The sequence below is a fragment of the Vicugna pacos genome, chromosome 25 (genome assembly GCF_048564905.1).
Source record: "Vicugna pacos chromosome 25, VicPac4, whole genome shotgun sequence".
Lineage (NCBI taxonomy): Eukaryota > Metazoa > Chordata > Mammalia > Artiodactyla > Camelidae > Vicugna > Vicugna pacos.
In genome coordinates, this window is record NC_133011.1 from 27,836,413 (window position 1) to 27,850,025 (window position 13,613).

At 38.5% G+C, this 13,613-nt stretch overlaps 1 protein-coding gene across 2 annotated transcripts in view; it reads left to right on the top strand.

Annotated features, from left to right (window-relative positions):
- Window positions 1-13,613, top strand: part of NSMCE2 (NSE2 (MMS21) homolog, SMC5-SMC6 complex SUMO ligase) — a 206,577-nt gene that overhangs the window by 110,009 nt on the left and 82,955 nt on the right. The window contains exon 5 of one of the 2 annotated variants that reach the window (XM_015242428.3): window positions 2,130-2,213. The exons of the other annotated variant lie outside the window; for it this stretch is intronic. Coding sequence (XP_015097914.1) covers window positions 2,130-2,213 — 84 coding nt within the window. The remainder of the gene's footprint in view (window positions 1-2,129; window positions 2,214-13,613) is intronic. 2 annotated transcript variants of the gene reach the window in all.

Sequence of the window (13,613 nt, forward strand, 5' to 3'; positions counted from 1 at the left end):
CATGGGTGGTAAGACTACACAGAAAGCTAGGAAATAACTAACACAAAATTTAGCATAATGATTTTTTGAGGGGAAGGGAGTTTCTGGAGTACTCAGAATTCTCTTTTTATTGACTTGATGGGAGCTGTATATGGTAATTTATTTTCTAACCTGAGCATGTTTATTTTATATGCTTTTCCATATACATGTCATAAAATTCATAACAAAGAATTTTAAAAAAAGTTATAAAACAATATATATGGTCTCACACATGTGTGCATCCTACATAAATGTATACGTGCATGTGTGTATTACATAAATGGAATGTGTAATAGTATAAATCTCACATTGATATAATAAATAGAAATTTATGTTTATTTATAAGAATATATGTGTTTTGGTGATGGAGAAGTGTGTGTGTGTGTTTCATATACGTAGAAAAAGATGTGGAAAGAGTGTTCACCAAGTGCTGAGGACAACCCTGAGAGGTAGAACAGAGATGGGGAAGGAGCAAGAAAGGAGCTTATTACACTTTGTGCTTCAAACCACTGTTGTTAATTTTTAAAAATAATTATCATTATTACTTAGTATTTAAAAATAGATTTTTAAAAATGAAAAAAATTTTAAAAATAGAAAAAAAGGCTTTTGTCTCTGCCCTTAGATATGAAAGTACTCCCTCTGCCAGGCTCCATATCACTTGGCATAGTACCTTTTTTTTTTTTTTTAAATGTCTTTTTCCTTTGCTAGACTGTAAGCTCTTCAAGGGGACAAGACAATTTTTGTCTTTATATTTCTTGTACCTGGTTAATCCTGGCACATAGGAGTGGATCTCTAAATACTAGTGGAAAATGCATGAATAAACGTACCTTAAGAAGAACCTAGGATTGCAGACATCCAGTGGGTGTAACATTTCCTTACAGGCTCTTGTTATACTTTTTGAATATTCTTTTGTATCTGGCACAGCAGTGGGCGTAAAGTTGGCACAGTGAATACAGGTTGATTTGAATTTAACTGACACTTTGTGGAACCTGTAGGCAATGTGGAGTCCACCACGTGGTGCCCCTCTTGATCCCAGAAAGCAGGAAAATGAAACACTGTCTGAAAATTAAAACTAAAAAACGAACACCTAATAGAATTAAAGCCAAGAGAGACAATGTGATCTTATGAGACATCAAGACCCCTTGGGCAGAAAGATTTGCCTGTAACTTAATTGGGAGGTTACTGACATCTTAAAAACACACAAACGTAGAAAATCTCTGTCAGAAGAGCATTTTCTCTGTCTCCAAAACAGAGAAAAAGAAAAGCTATGAATGTAATTGTCATGATACCTAACAAAGCACTGTCTGACCAGTAGCACCTGCCAGGTTGAGGCAAGCAGGCAGCCTGCCTGGCAGGTGGATAGCCCAGTGGTAAGAGAGCTGCAGAGCCTCACGCCATTTTGCACTGGAATCCTGCGTAATTAACTCCACTTGCTCTACTTCTGTGCGCACCAAACTTCCCCTCTGGTAATTCGCCTTCCCGAGGAGATAATTCACTATCAGGCTGGTACAGACTGATGCAGAGATTCAGTATGCCTGATTCTTCTGTTGTTCACTGTAAATAATAAAGTCACCTTCTTGTTTTTTTATACATCAGTGTCTTGTGAGTTTTGTTAGCATGAGTCCGCATTCCTGGGTCCAGTCAATGAGATCGGGTATCAGAGTCTGCAAAGCTCATCAAGGTAAATACTACCTTGTGGGCATCTGTTGGAGCGGACTGCTGGATTTCCCAGGTGATGCCCATCCGTGTCGTCTTGCTCCATGTTTCCTTTCCATTCCATACCTCACCAGACAAATTCTTCCCAGAAGTAGTATGTTAAGAACGTCTTAATAATGTGCATATTTCAGTTAGAGAGTACCAAATAATATTATGTCAGTGATAGTAGACCCTTGTCCTGTGGGTGAGTATTAATTTGTTTGGTTTTGTAAATTTCACACCTGTATGGATGAATGGAATGTATATTGTAGACACCCCATCATGAGGACCTCCAACAGCTCATTTCCAGTTCTGGCTTCAGCCTCTTCTGGCTTCACTTCTGGCGCTCATCTCATTGTCAACATTGATGCTGGCGTCATGCTCAAGTCACTTCCTAACCTGGGTCTCTCTTGCAGCAGTGAAACCTAAAGAAGATGGAGGACACAATGAGGTCGACAAACTTAAGGATAAGGATGCAAGTAGAGCAGGCAATGAACGAGGTTATAGAATTTTTTTCTTCCATTCTCATCTTTCTCTCTTTCCTCAAAACAGTAGCATTTGAGAGGGTTTCAAAATCCCACACGCTGCTATGGCAAAAATAAAGCACAGGTTCTCACCTCAGTGACATGTTCCACTTATCTGCGAATATAACAGAATGTAAACCTGATTTTGATAAATCATTAACAACAATTTCTTGCCCAAAAGGATATCACAGTAGATAACAGGGCAAAACTCATTACAACTCTGAAGTGAATCCTGGATTTTTTTTTTTAAGTTGATTCTTTCATCAAATAAGTACATTATTAGATGGGACTTTATTAAACATCAACTTTCCTCCTTTCTCTACCATTCCTCCCCTTTCATTCCAACTTCTAGCCAGAATAACTGATCACTAAATTTTACCATAAATTTATCAGAAACATACCTAGAGCAACCCTTAGTTATCAATTTGCTTTAAAATAATTTATCTTTTTTCAGTAGATTAGGACCTCACAAAGTTTTCAGATAGGGTAGGTAAATATAGAATCTTGGAAAGACTTACTTTTTACAAACTTGGTTCTTAAAAACTACTGTTTTGACAGTCACAGTTTTGTTCATTTTTGTACAGTTGGAGTTCTGCCGCAAAATAAGACACTGTTGATTGTTGGTATTTATGACAAATCCATGAGACTCCCACCATCCCTGTATATCACTCAGAGATCTTCTTGTACACTGATGAGGTTAAATGGTATGGGGACGGATTGCTGTATAGGTTTGGGGGCCATTCCTGATTATTTAGATGCTGATTAACTAGCCAATGAATTCTTCAGGCCTTTTGACCAAATTCACCATCCTCTGACTTTCATTTTCTTTGGATGAAAGATGTTGTCAGTGAGGAAAAGTTCCATTTTTCATCCCCACGTGAGCAAGGTTAGTTTCACAGCCAGAGACTTCTCACATGTGAGATCAGCAGCTACACTGTGGGCTCTGCAGTAGTGGAAGTTAGGCTCAGTGGCATCAAAACACTCAAGGTCAAGCCTATCACCACCTCTGAAGTACTTGTCCCGCTTTAGTGGGTTAGTAACAGCATCTTAGGATACAAAAGTTAGCATTTTCTAAAGCAAACCAGTCAGTATAGTATGTTATGTGCTGATATAAGGAAATACCCCCCCAAAAAGAAAGATCATATTCCCTAGCGTCATTAAATGTTTAATTAATGGGGAGAGGATGAACATGGTCAACATTTATTAAGAAAAAATCTACAACTCTCAAAACTGCCTATATTTTTCAGAACTTACGTGTATTTCCTTGTTTTTTACCAAAGTACATGCTATCTTGTCAAGATTCTTATAAATAGGGAGGTATATAGACTATCCCCTAAATGCAGACGCAGGACTAGAGTAAGCCAGAGAAAGATGGTCACCTGAAAAGTAATGAGCATTTGGCCCACTCTTCTCCCTGCCCCTCCTTTCTCATAAGCCCAGGCTGCTGCCTTCTTTTTTCTTTCTCCTTTCCTTCTGTTGAAGGTCAATGTCTAGACAGGGATTTATTGGACAGAACTGAAAAGACAACTAGATTGGGTGGGGGAAGAACTACCCTGAAGCTGGGCAGCATTATGGCAAGCTGAAGATCGCAGTTTTCAGAATTACACAGATGTCTTCAGTCTGGGACATCGTTTGTAACGAAGCCCTAACCTCTCACACGCTGACTGCGTGAGGCATAAGGCCCCTGTGTAAAGTGGCTTTTCTCTCTCTGTTCTACCTTTCTAAATTCTTTTTCTAGCATCTTCTGATTTCCTGCATTCCTCCTGCAGCTCTCTAACTTCTCTGATTCTTGTCCCTTTGCAGTAAAAGTTTACCCTAAGGCTTAATTTCCTAAAGTCAGTCTCTGTATATTTGTGTGTCTGTGTGCTATGTGTATGTATCTACATTTTGTTTTCCTTTGTTTGTAATAATACGCTTTAGAATATTCTTTTCTAACCAAATAAACTCCAACCACAATATTGAAGTTTTTTGGCATATTGACTCTTTAGGCAGTGTGAAAATTACAAGCAAAAAATGAATATACACATAAAATGTTGGTATAATTTCATGGTGTTCATGTACTCTTAGTACCAGTTTCTGGATCCCAGCTGGTGTCAGAATCCCTGCCTCATTACATTAAGTTCTTGCAGCCAAAGTCCAGCTGTACTAATAGGACTCACGAACGTTTTTCAGGTGCTTCTTGCAAGCTGAAGAGTGCGCTGACGCTTTACACGCATGATCTCATGTAGTTCTCACAATAGTCATCTGAAGTCGGTGCAGATAGTGTTTTGCTTATTTTGCAGGTAAGGATGCAAAGGCACAGGAAAGTCTTAGTCGCTTGCCCTAAGGCACCCAGCTGATAATTGGCAGAACCAGCTCTCCAACCCAGTCTAGCCAGAGTCCACTTTCCTAACATTATGTCGTACCAAACATGTCTCTTAATTTTTGGGCTTCTAAAAGTTCTCCCAAAATAACAGGTTCAGGGAGGGGAATGAATTTAACTTAATCTGTCTGAAGAATAAATTTGGATAATAGCTTCCCAACTCACAGCTGAAAACCCATTGGGAGTTTGTGAGAAATACTTTTCTAACCTACATCCAGTCTTGCTGAAATGTCTTTGTGAGGAGTGTTTAGAACTGAAGTTTTATTCATTTGCCAAAATGACTTCCAGAAAAGTCACTTTGAAGAATTTTTGGGTAAAATATTTTCATGTTTACTCCAAAACAAATTAGTGGACTTTGAATGTCACTCATTTCCTCAATATGTATTTGCAAGGATGGTTATTCTGCATTTGTGACTATGAAAGCGGAGCAGTTTGATCAGCATTGCCCACGTCGAAGTCTATTTCCCACACCACTTAGATTAGAAGGCAAACGTTTTCAGCGAGCAAGAATACTTAGTGTTTATGTTGATCAAAGATTTTAAGCAAAAATTTTTTTCCTCAACATCAACAAAACTCAGTTAAAAAATGGGCAGAGAACCTGAATAGACATTTTTCCAAAGAAGACATACAGATGGCCAGCAGGCACATGAAAAGATGCTCATCACTAACCATCAGAGAAATGCAAATACAAATCAAAGCCACAATGAGACATCACCTCACACCTGTCAGAATGGCTGTTACCAAAAAGGCAACAAACACCAAATGTTGGTGAGGCTGTTCAGGAAAGGGAAGCCTGTGCATTCTTGGTGGGAATGTAAACTGGTGCAACTACTATGGAAAACAGTGTAGAGAGTCCTCATAAAATTAAAAATAAATCTACTGCAAAGTCCAGCAATTTCATTTCTGGGTGTTTTTCTGAAGAAAACAAAGACAGTAATTCAAAAAAATATATATAGCCCCATGTTCATTGCAGCATTATTTATAATAGCCAAGTATGGAAGCAACCTGAGTGTCCATTGGTAGATGAATGCATAAAGAAATTATATATATATAATATATATACACACACACACACACTACACACACTATGTACATATAATATATATAATGGAGTGGTAATCAGCCATAAAAAGAATGAAATTTTGCCATTTGCAACAACATGGATGGACCAAGTGAAATAAATCAGAGAAAGATAAATATCATATGATTTCACTAATATGTAGAATCTAAAAAAGAAAACAAATGAACAAACATAACAAAACAGAAACAGACTCATTAGACACAGAGAACAAACAGGTGGTTGCTGGAGGGTTGGGATGTGGGGGGATGAGTGAAGTAGGTGAAGGAGATTAAAAGATACAAACTTCCAGTTACCAAAGAAATGAGTCACGGGGATGAAATGTACGGCATAGGAAATAGAGTCAATAATATTGTAATAACTTTGTATGGTGACAGATGGTAACTAGACTCACCATGGTGATCCTTTTGTAATGTGTAGAAATATTGAATCACTGTGTTATGCATCTGGAACTAACATAGTATTGTAGGGCAGTTTTACTTCAATTAAAATTTTTTTCCCAAAATATGCCATTGTTTTAATATTTTATGTTTGGGATTTTAAAAAAATTTTAAACATTAAAGGCAGGATTGAGATTTTTAAGTTTACTTAAAGGTGGCATGGACTAAAACACTGAGAAACCCTACTTTATATGTATGCTTATTGATAAGGAAATGTAAAGACGCTCACCACGTAGTTTTCAAAAACAGCGTCACTTCTACATCCTCCCAGATTTTTCTGGCCCTCTTACTTTTATGTTAACTAATCTGAGATGCTGTTGGAATCTCATGATACTATTGAATTTCTGTTTATCCTTCTCTTTTTAAAAATAAGTGTAGTATATCTCTGTTGACAGGTAATTGTTGAAATGTTTACAAAAAAGTCCATTTCCTTATTGTAAGTGAACATTTATTAATTAAAAATAACCCACTTATATACTTGTGTCGCTTTTAGTCTCATGAATTCAGGTTTGTCTGACATTATTATAGCTATAATTTCTTCTGATTCTCACTTATTTTGTCGTATCTCTTCCAACCATTTATTAGCTTTTAAATTTTAAATCAGTCTGAATCTCAATCTCTAAATAGTAAAGTTTATGTTGACACTTGATGACAACGTTGTTTGTAACACTAGTATTAACCTACACATACTAAGTGTTCATGTCTATTATAATAAAAGAGTATGTACAGTATGATCCCATTTTTATAAAATAGATTTAAATCTCTGATATGCCATATGGAAAAGAATCTAAAAAGATAAATATGTAGCTATTAAAAGTGGTTATCTTTGGTGTTGGAACTGCAAATGATTTGATTTTTATTTATATGTATATTCAAAGTTTTCATAATAAAAATATATTTTTCTTAATAAAAAAGTTTAATTAATAAGGGAGTATGTAAGTCAGTCAACTAAAGGACAAAGTAGACCAATGTCAATAGCTATCTCACGTACCAACCATACCTATTGGAAAGTATAATAGGAGAGAGGGATAAAATAAAAAGCAGGTAATCCAGTCCTCAATAATAATATAATACATAAAAATTGCCCAGAAATAAACTTAAGAAATAGGTAGATCTTTTCAAAAAGTAAACTTAAATTTTTCTGAGGTACTTGTAACAATGGAAAATTATATCACAGGCCTCAATAGAAAGACGCAGTGTTTTTTAAATTGGGGAGACATGGAATATGTTTAAATTCTAATGCAAAAAAGGAAAGTTAAAATTTTCACACAGCGAAAGGAATGATATTTCTTCAAGTAGAATCAGTAGCATTTGGCACCTGAGTAGATATGGACCTTGAGTAAGAACTAGGAGATGGTGATATTTCCAAACTTCCAACCTAGGTTCCTGAGCAGAAGAGGATCTCATTAACTAATGATAACCTAATAGCAGCCTTTTATTGAGGGTCTATTGTGTATAAGACAGTGTGATAGCAATTTTCATAAATTAGCTGATTTAATCTTTACCACCACCTGCAAGTTATTAACCCTACTTTTTAGATAAAGAAGCAGGCTTTTTAAGCAACGATAAATGTTGCCCAAGGTCTAACAGGGGCTAGGTGACAGAGTTCAGATTTGAACTTGGACCTGTAATGTCAAATCTTTTTTTCCTACTGTATACTCCACTGTACTTTCACCATAAGACAGCGGGAGCAGCAGGCTTTGAGTTAGGACAGTGAGTTTAGCTTTTTAACACAATGAGTTTAAGAGATTTATGCAGTATCAATTTAGAGGTAAACCATTGGAAATATGATCTGGAGTCTGGGGAAAGAGTCAGCTAAAGATGCCCATACCTGGAGGTGGTTGAAGCCTTGCAAACAGATGGGAATGCTGGGGACGGTGGAGGTGGGGGCCTGGGGAGTAGTCAGCAAAAAAGAGAATGGAACGAATTCTGGGAACACTACCTTTAAGAAGCAAGTAAAGAGAAGCTAATGTATGAAACTGGAAAGGGATGGTCAATGGAAGAAAGAGGAACAAGCTGGTAAAATAAATACGCTGTATTTCATCAGTTTTAAGACAAGTGTTTTCATATTTTAATATCTCTAAAGTTGGCATACATTTTGTTATCAGTGAGATCTTATCATTGGCAGCTTTTTATTTTTATTTTTTATTTTACTTTATTTTTTTGTTTTGCTTAGTGTGTAAAATAATGGGGGCATTTTGGCATTTTATAACTGAAGGAATACAGTTTGACGCCTGAACAACACAGGTTTGAACTGGGGAGGTCTGCTTTACTCAGATTTTCACCTGTGGGGAGGGTTGGTACCCCTAACCCCCATGTTGTTCAAGGGTCAAACTGTATTATAATTTAGTACTTAATGGTTTAAAAATCAATTGTATTTCTCCATTTGTGAGTTGTTTTATAATGAAATCATACATTTAATCTATAGTTTATTTCAACAGTACATAAATTAGATTAAATGGAGAGTTACATGTGAAGTGGACAGTTCAGAAGTTCAGGAGCAGAGCAGGGCCATTCAGACCATCCTCACCTGTCCCTTGGGCAAATCTCTTTCTTGCCTTAATCTTAGCTTTTCTTACCTGTAAACCAAGATTCACAAAGGATACCTATTACTGTTTTATGTGTTGTTATTTCAGATTACAAAGAAATAACTGTCCTTCCCCTCCCACCCCAGGGTACTGCCGAGTCTCTTCAAGTAAAGCTAGGTTCCGTCTGAAATACGCAAATATGCTGGGAGCTTATTTAAGCGTAAGGAGCGCCACGTTGCCTTATCTTGAAGGATGTTGAACTGTTATCTGCTAGAGAATTTGAATTAGCAGGTGTACACAGATTCTGATCCTTTTTGTGCCCAGCCCACGGCCTTGCTTATAGTTGATGCATAAATTATCAATTGATAATGATTAATCCTGAGGAGCAGGCTTTCCTTTTTGCTGTGAACAAAAAAGATGCAGTCTTTGTGGGTGGATGTTGGGGGAATTCCTGCAATATGTCTCAGATGGATTGCATGAGTTTTGGTTTTGTTGTTGTTGTGTAACTTTTTACTTTATCTCTGTTCTGTTCCAGGGGATTTTGTTGTTTCTCAGATGTTGTACGGGGCAAGCCAGAGTCACTGCATAAACATTGGGTAGGGAGTGCAGATAATGTTATTAATATACCTCTTAGTTTGTCTAGTAAAACCAGCATCCCATGTGACTTGTTTTTATTATAGAATTGTTAAATTAGGATGGTGCCCTTCCTCCGGATTGCTTAAAATGAAGTCATATAGGCAGTCTGATTTACAAGATAATTCCATCACACAGGAAAGAATTCTGAACAAAAAAGTTCATTCCTTTGGGGAAAACTGGTTTTATTTTCTTGATAAAATGTTTCTGCATGTTCAGTAAATTGATAGTTCCCATGAATTTTTCTTTTTCTTAGTAGTCATATATAACTTCTCCTATAAGATCAGCTAGTGTTTTGGAAGCTCTTCAGAAAGCCTAGAAGAAATTGAATATTTTCAGATTTAAATGTGTGTTTCTGAAACTAACTAGTTATCACTCTGTATTCAGCAAACTAATTTTTCAAAATGTGGTCAAAATTCAATTTTTAGAATTAAGTTTGTAATTTGATCCTTATTAATGTCAAATTATCTTATTTCTTTTGACTTTAATAATTACATTTAATAATTCAAATTCAAATACTTCTGTTGTTCACATTCATGTTTGAATCAGTCATGTTTAAAGATGTCCAATAACTAAGGTCTTATGCATTCTGGCATATTCTATTTAATGGCTAGATGCATGTCAGTGCATAGTATTTGAGTCATCAGTGTGCCACAAAGCATTTTACCAAGACATGTAGTGCGTCATCAGATGATCGACTTACAATAATAGCTATAAATGGGACCCAATCTGCAAAAGTAAATAGCGTCCCCCTTTAAAAGAATGAAAATTAACGATGCTCATTATTTAGACTCTGAGGTTGAATTAGCTCTGACTTGATAAAGGAAAGAAAATAAGCAAATAAATAGCATTTACTTCCCATATATAGCAGATTCTGAATCATGGCTATTTTTTATATAACTGACCCATGTAGATTCTTTCCTGTTTTCTTTTCTCTACATGCCTCAGGATTTTTGTTTGGTTTCATTTGGTTTGGTAAAATCAAAGACTAATTTGATTAGCTTTTAAATCCTTCCAGCTTCTAAAATGCTGTAAGACTTTCAGCCTAATTTCCTTTGAGCTTAATCCTCTTGCTAACTGATGTGGCTGAGCTGTCTGGAATCAGCGTCCTTGGTGCAAGTTACTGTAAAGTTCTGCAAAGGCATTTTGGTCCAGGAATGAATATATTCATTCAGCAGACATGTGGCATAACTGTGAGTCCTAAAAGAGCTTATGGTCCGATAGAAGAGTATGATTGGGTTTTTTGTTTGTTTGTTTGTTTTGAGTATGGTGGTTTTAAAATATGGCCCCCTCCAAATTCTATGATACTTCTTCCCATCCAAAGGTAGGACTGTGCTCTCTCCCCTTGAATCTGGGCTCTGTAACTGCCTGACAATAGATTATAGTGGAGGTCAATTCCATTCCCACTCAGAAACTATCAGTTTCTGGGCCCAGGACATGAGAAACTAGCAGCTTTCTCTTCCTGTCTCTTGGAACACTCATTCATGGAACCCAGCTACTATGCTGTGAAGAAGCCTAAATGGCCCTATGGAAAGACCCACGTGGAGAGGAGCTAACAGCCTTCACTGGCTTGTCAGCTCTGTGGATGAACCATCTTGGAATTAGATTCTCCAGCCTCAGGACAGCTGCCCTGGCTGACACTGTATGCAGCAAAGACAAGCCATTCTCACTGAGCCCTGCCAGAACTGAATATTTGTGAGCACCGTACATGACTACTGTATTAAGCCACCAAGTTTTTTTGTCAGAACAAGGAGGTAGATGTATAAGCAATTTTGAAGCAACGTAGAATTACAATGATGGCAGTATGCACCGGGTCTCATGGGAACACAGGAGAGACAGCTAGTCCTTCACCGTCAAGGAAGACTTCCTCAGTGAGACGACAAGTCAATTGAGTCTTGAATGAGTAAGGGTTAGCCAGGCCAGGGGAGAAAGGGTGGGGTGTCCTGGGCAGAAGGGACAACAGTGTGTTCAGAAGTAGAGGCATGAAGTAGCGAGGTGTGCATGAGGAATTATGAGCACTTAGTTGTTGCTGGAGCATAAAGCTGGGGTTAGGAAGTACTGATTGATGTAGCCAGAGAGATTGGCAACGTTGAAATCATAGAGGGCCGCCAATGAAGGCATATGGGATACAGACGATTTTGTGTTTTTGTTATTGTCCTGGGTAGCATTGGAACAATCTGATCAGATTTATATGTTAGACAGATTCTTCTATCAACTGTGGAGAAAACAGACTTGAGGGTATTAAAACTAGACACAGGAAGATCAGTTAGGTGGCCGTTGCAGAAGTGCAGGCAAGGACAATGGGAGCCTGAATGAACACTTCAGTGGTGGGGGTGGGGAAGAGAAAATAGATTCAAGAAATATTTAGGGGGTTAAAGAAAAGTATTTAGGAAGCAGGATAATACTTAGTAACTCATTGTGGGAAGAAAGGGCAGATTAAAAGAAGACTCTTAGATATCTAAGTTAGGTGCCTGGCTAGACGCAGAAGGGAGCAAAGGAGAGAATAAGGAAGAGTGTGCAAGCCAAAAATTGAAGGAGATTTAAGCCACAAATAGATTTGGCAGTCACTGTCACAAAGCTGCTAGTTTAAATGACTAATGGATGAGCTCACCCAGTGGGGGAATGTTCAGTGATAAAGTGAAGAGGACTGAGAATAAAGCCCTGGGAGTACCCTGACGTTTAAATGATGGTCAAAGGGAAAGGAGGTTTTGAACCACGATGTAGTTGTCTCAGAAACCAAATGAGCAGAATTTCAAGGAAGGAGTAATCTTATGTGTCAAATGTAATCAACCAGCCAGAAAGATGAGGACTGGTGAGAAGTCACTGATGACTTTGCCCAGGTGGGGCAAAGCCAGATATCAATGGGTAAGTGAATGGGAAGTAAGAAAATAGACACAGATGGTACAGCCAAGGGGTGAAGAGTAGCTGGAGGAGAACACAGGGACATGGGAAGGTGTGGTGGTGGTGGTGGTGGTTTTAGGGGGTAAGAAAATATGTCAGTTCCCGAGGAGCTTATGCCAGTAAGTGGGAAGGGGTTGAAGAGAGAAGAAGGAGGTGAGAGTCATGCGGTAACATCAAGATGGACATAAAAGGGCATAGGGTCAAAGGCAGTCCTTTGAGACTGGAGGAATACAATAAGCGTAGACGTACCTAGCGTTACAGGAGTTGGGCAGGAACTTGAAGCTCATAGTTGATAGACTTAATTTTTTTCTTTGAAATAGGAGACAGGTTTGTCCACTGAAAGAAGAGAGTTAAGCAGGAATTAATAGCTGTAATGAAGACACTGGTGAGTTTTAGAATAATCACTAGGGAAATGGACACCAGGGCTGGCTCACAGTAGGCACGAGGGAGGGATAGGTGACCCTGAAGCCTGATTTTTGTACTAGTAACCATCTACATGGTTCTGTGATTTTATCCCAGGAAGTGCCCCCACCCACCCTGCCCATCCCTCTTACCTGTCCCCACTGGCCTAAGAAGTGGGAAAATGGGTAGCCTCACAGAAAAGGAGGCACGGCCACCAGGAAGAATAAAGCTCTGTTTAACGAGCTAGGGCATTCTGTGTAAAACTGTGCAATGACTTGTTCTGGGTTTTTTTTTTATATATATATAATGACATGAGGGTTCCATAGGTCAAAAATAGAACAGATCTGGAAGGGAATCAAGAAAGAGAAAAGCTACAGATGAGAAAATTCCCAGGAGTAAGAGGATGGGGGTAAAGGAGAGGTTGGGGGCTCTCACATAAGAGGGTGTGAGGCGGTGGCGTGACTTGCCTTTCATTCAGTGGCCAGTGGTTACACGTGGGAGAGACTTGGTTGGGAGAGACTGCCTGACAGACCCTTGGTATAAGGCGTGGTGTGAGTGCAGCCAACCAGTGGTCCCATGCAGTTTCTGGCCTGCTCTTGGAGCTTTATGAAGAGCCATTGAAAACCTATACGAGTCAGGAGTGGACTCAGATGTTTAGAGTAACAGTCGGACCCTGGTTGAGATGAGGGTGGCCACAAGCTTTGCCGTGGGATGCCGAGGGCCTTGGTTGGGCCGCCCCGGAGAATTGTAGAACAGCAACCTCTTAGTCCTTGCCGGTCTGCTCCTGTTAGGGCAGCTCCCACAGATGTAACAGTAATAATTATCATAAAAATAATAGCTTATGTTAATGAGGGCTTTGTACTTTCTAAATTGATGCTCTCAACAACTCTGAGAGAAAGACGGGGTAGATAATGTCATTCCAGTTTACAGAGTGGAAAGTGTGACTCTCGGGGGTTGAGGGGGTTAGGTAACTAGTAAGTGCCCGAGATGATAATAGAAATCAGATCTTCTGGCCCCTAACCCTTTTCACCT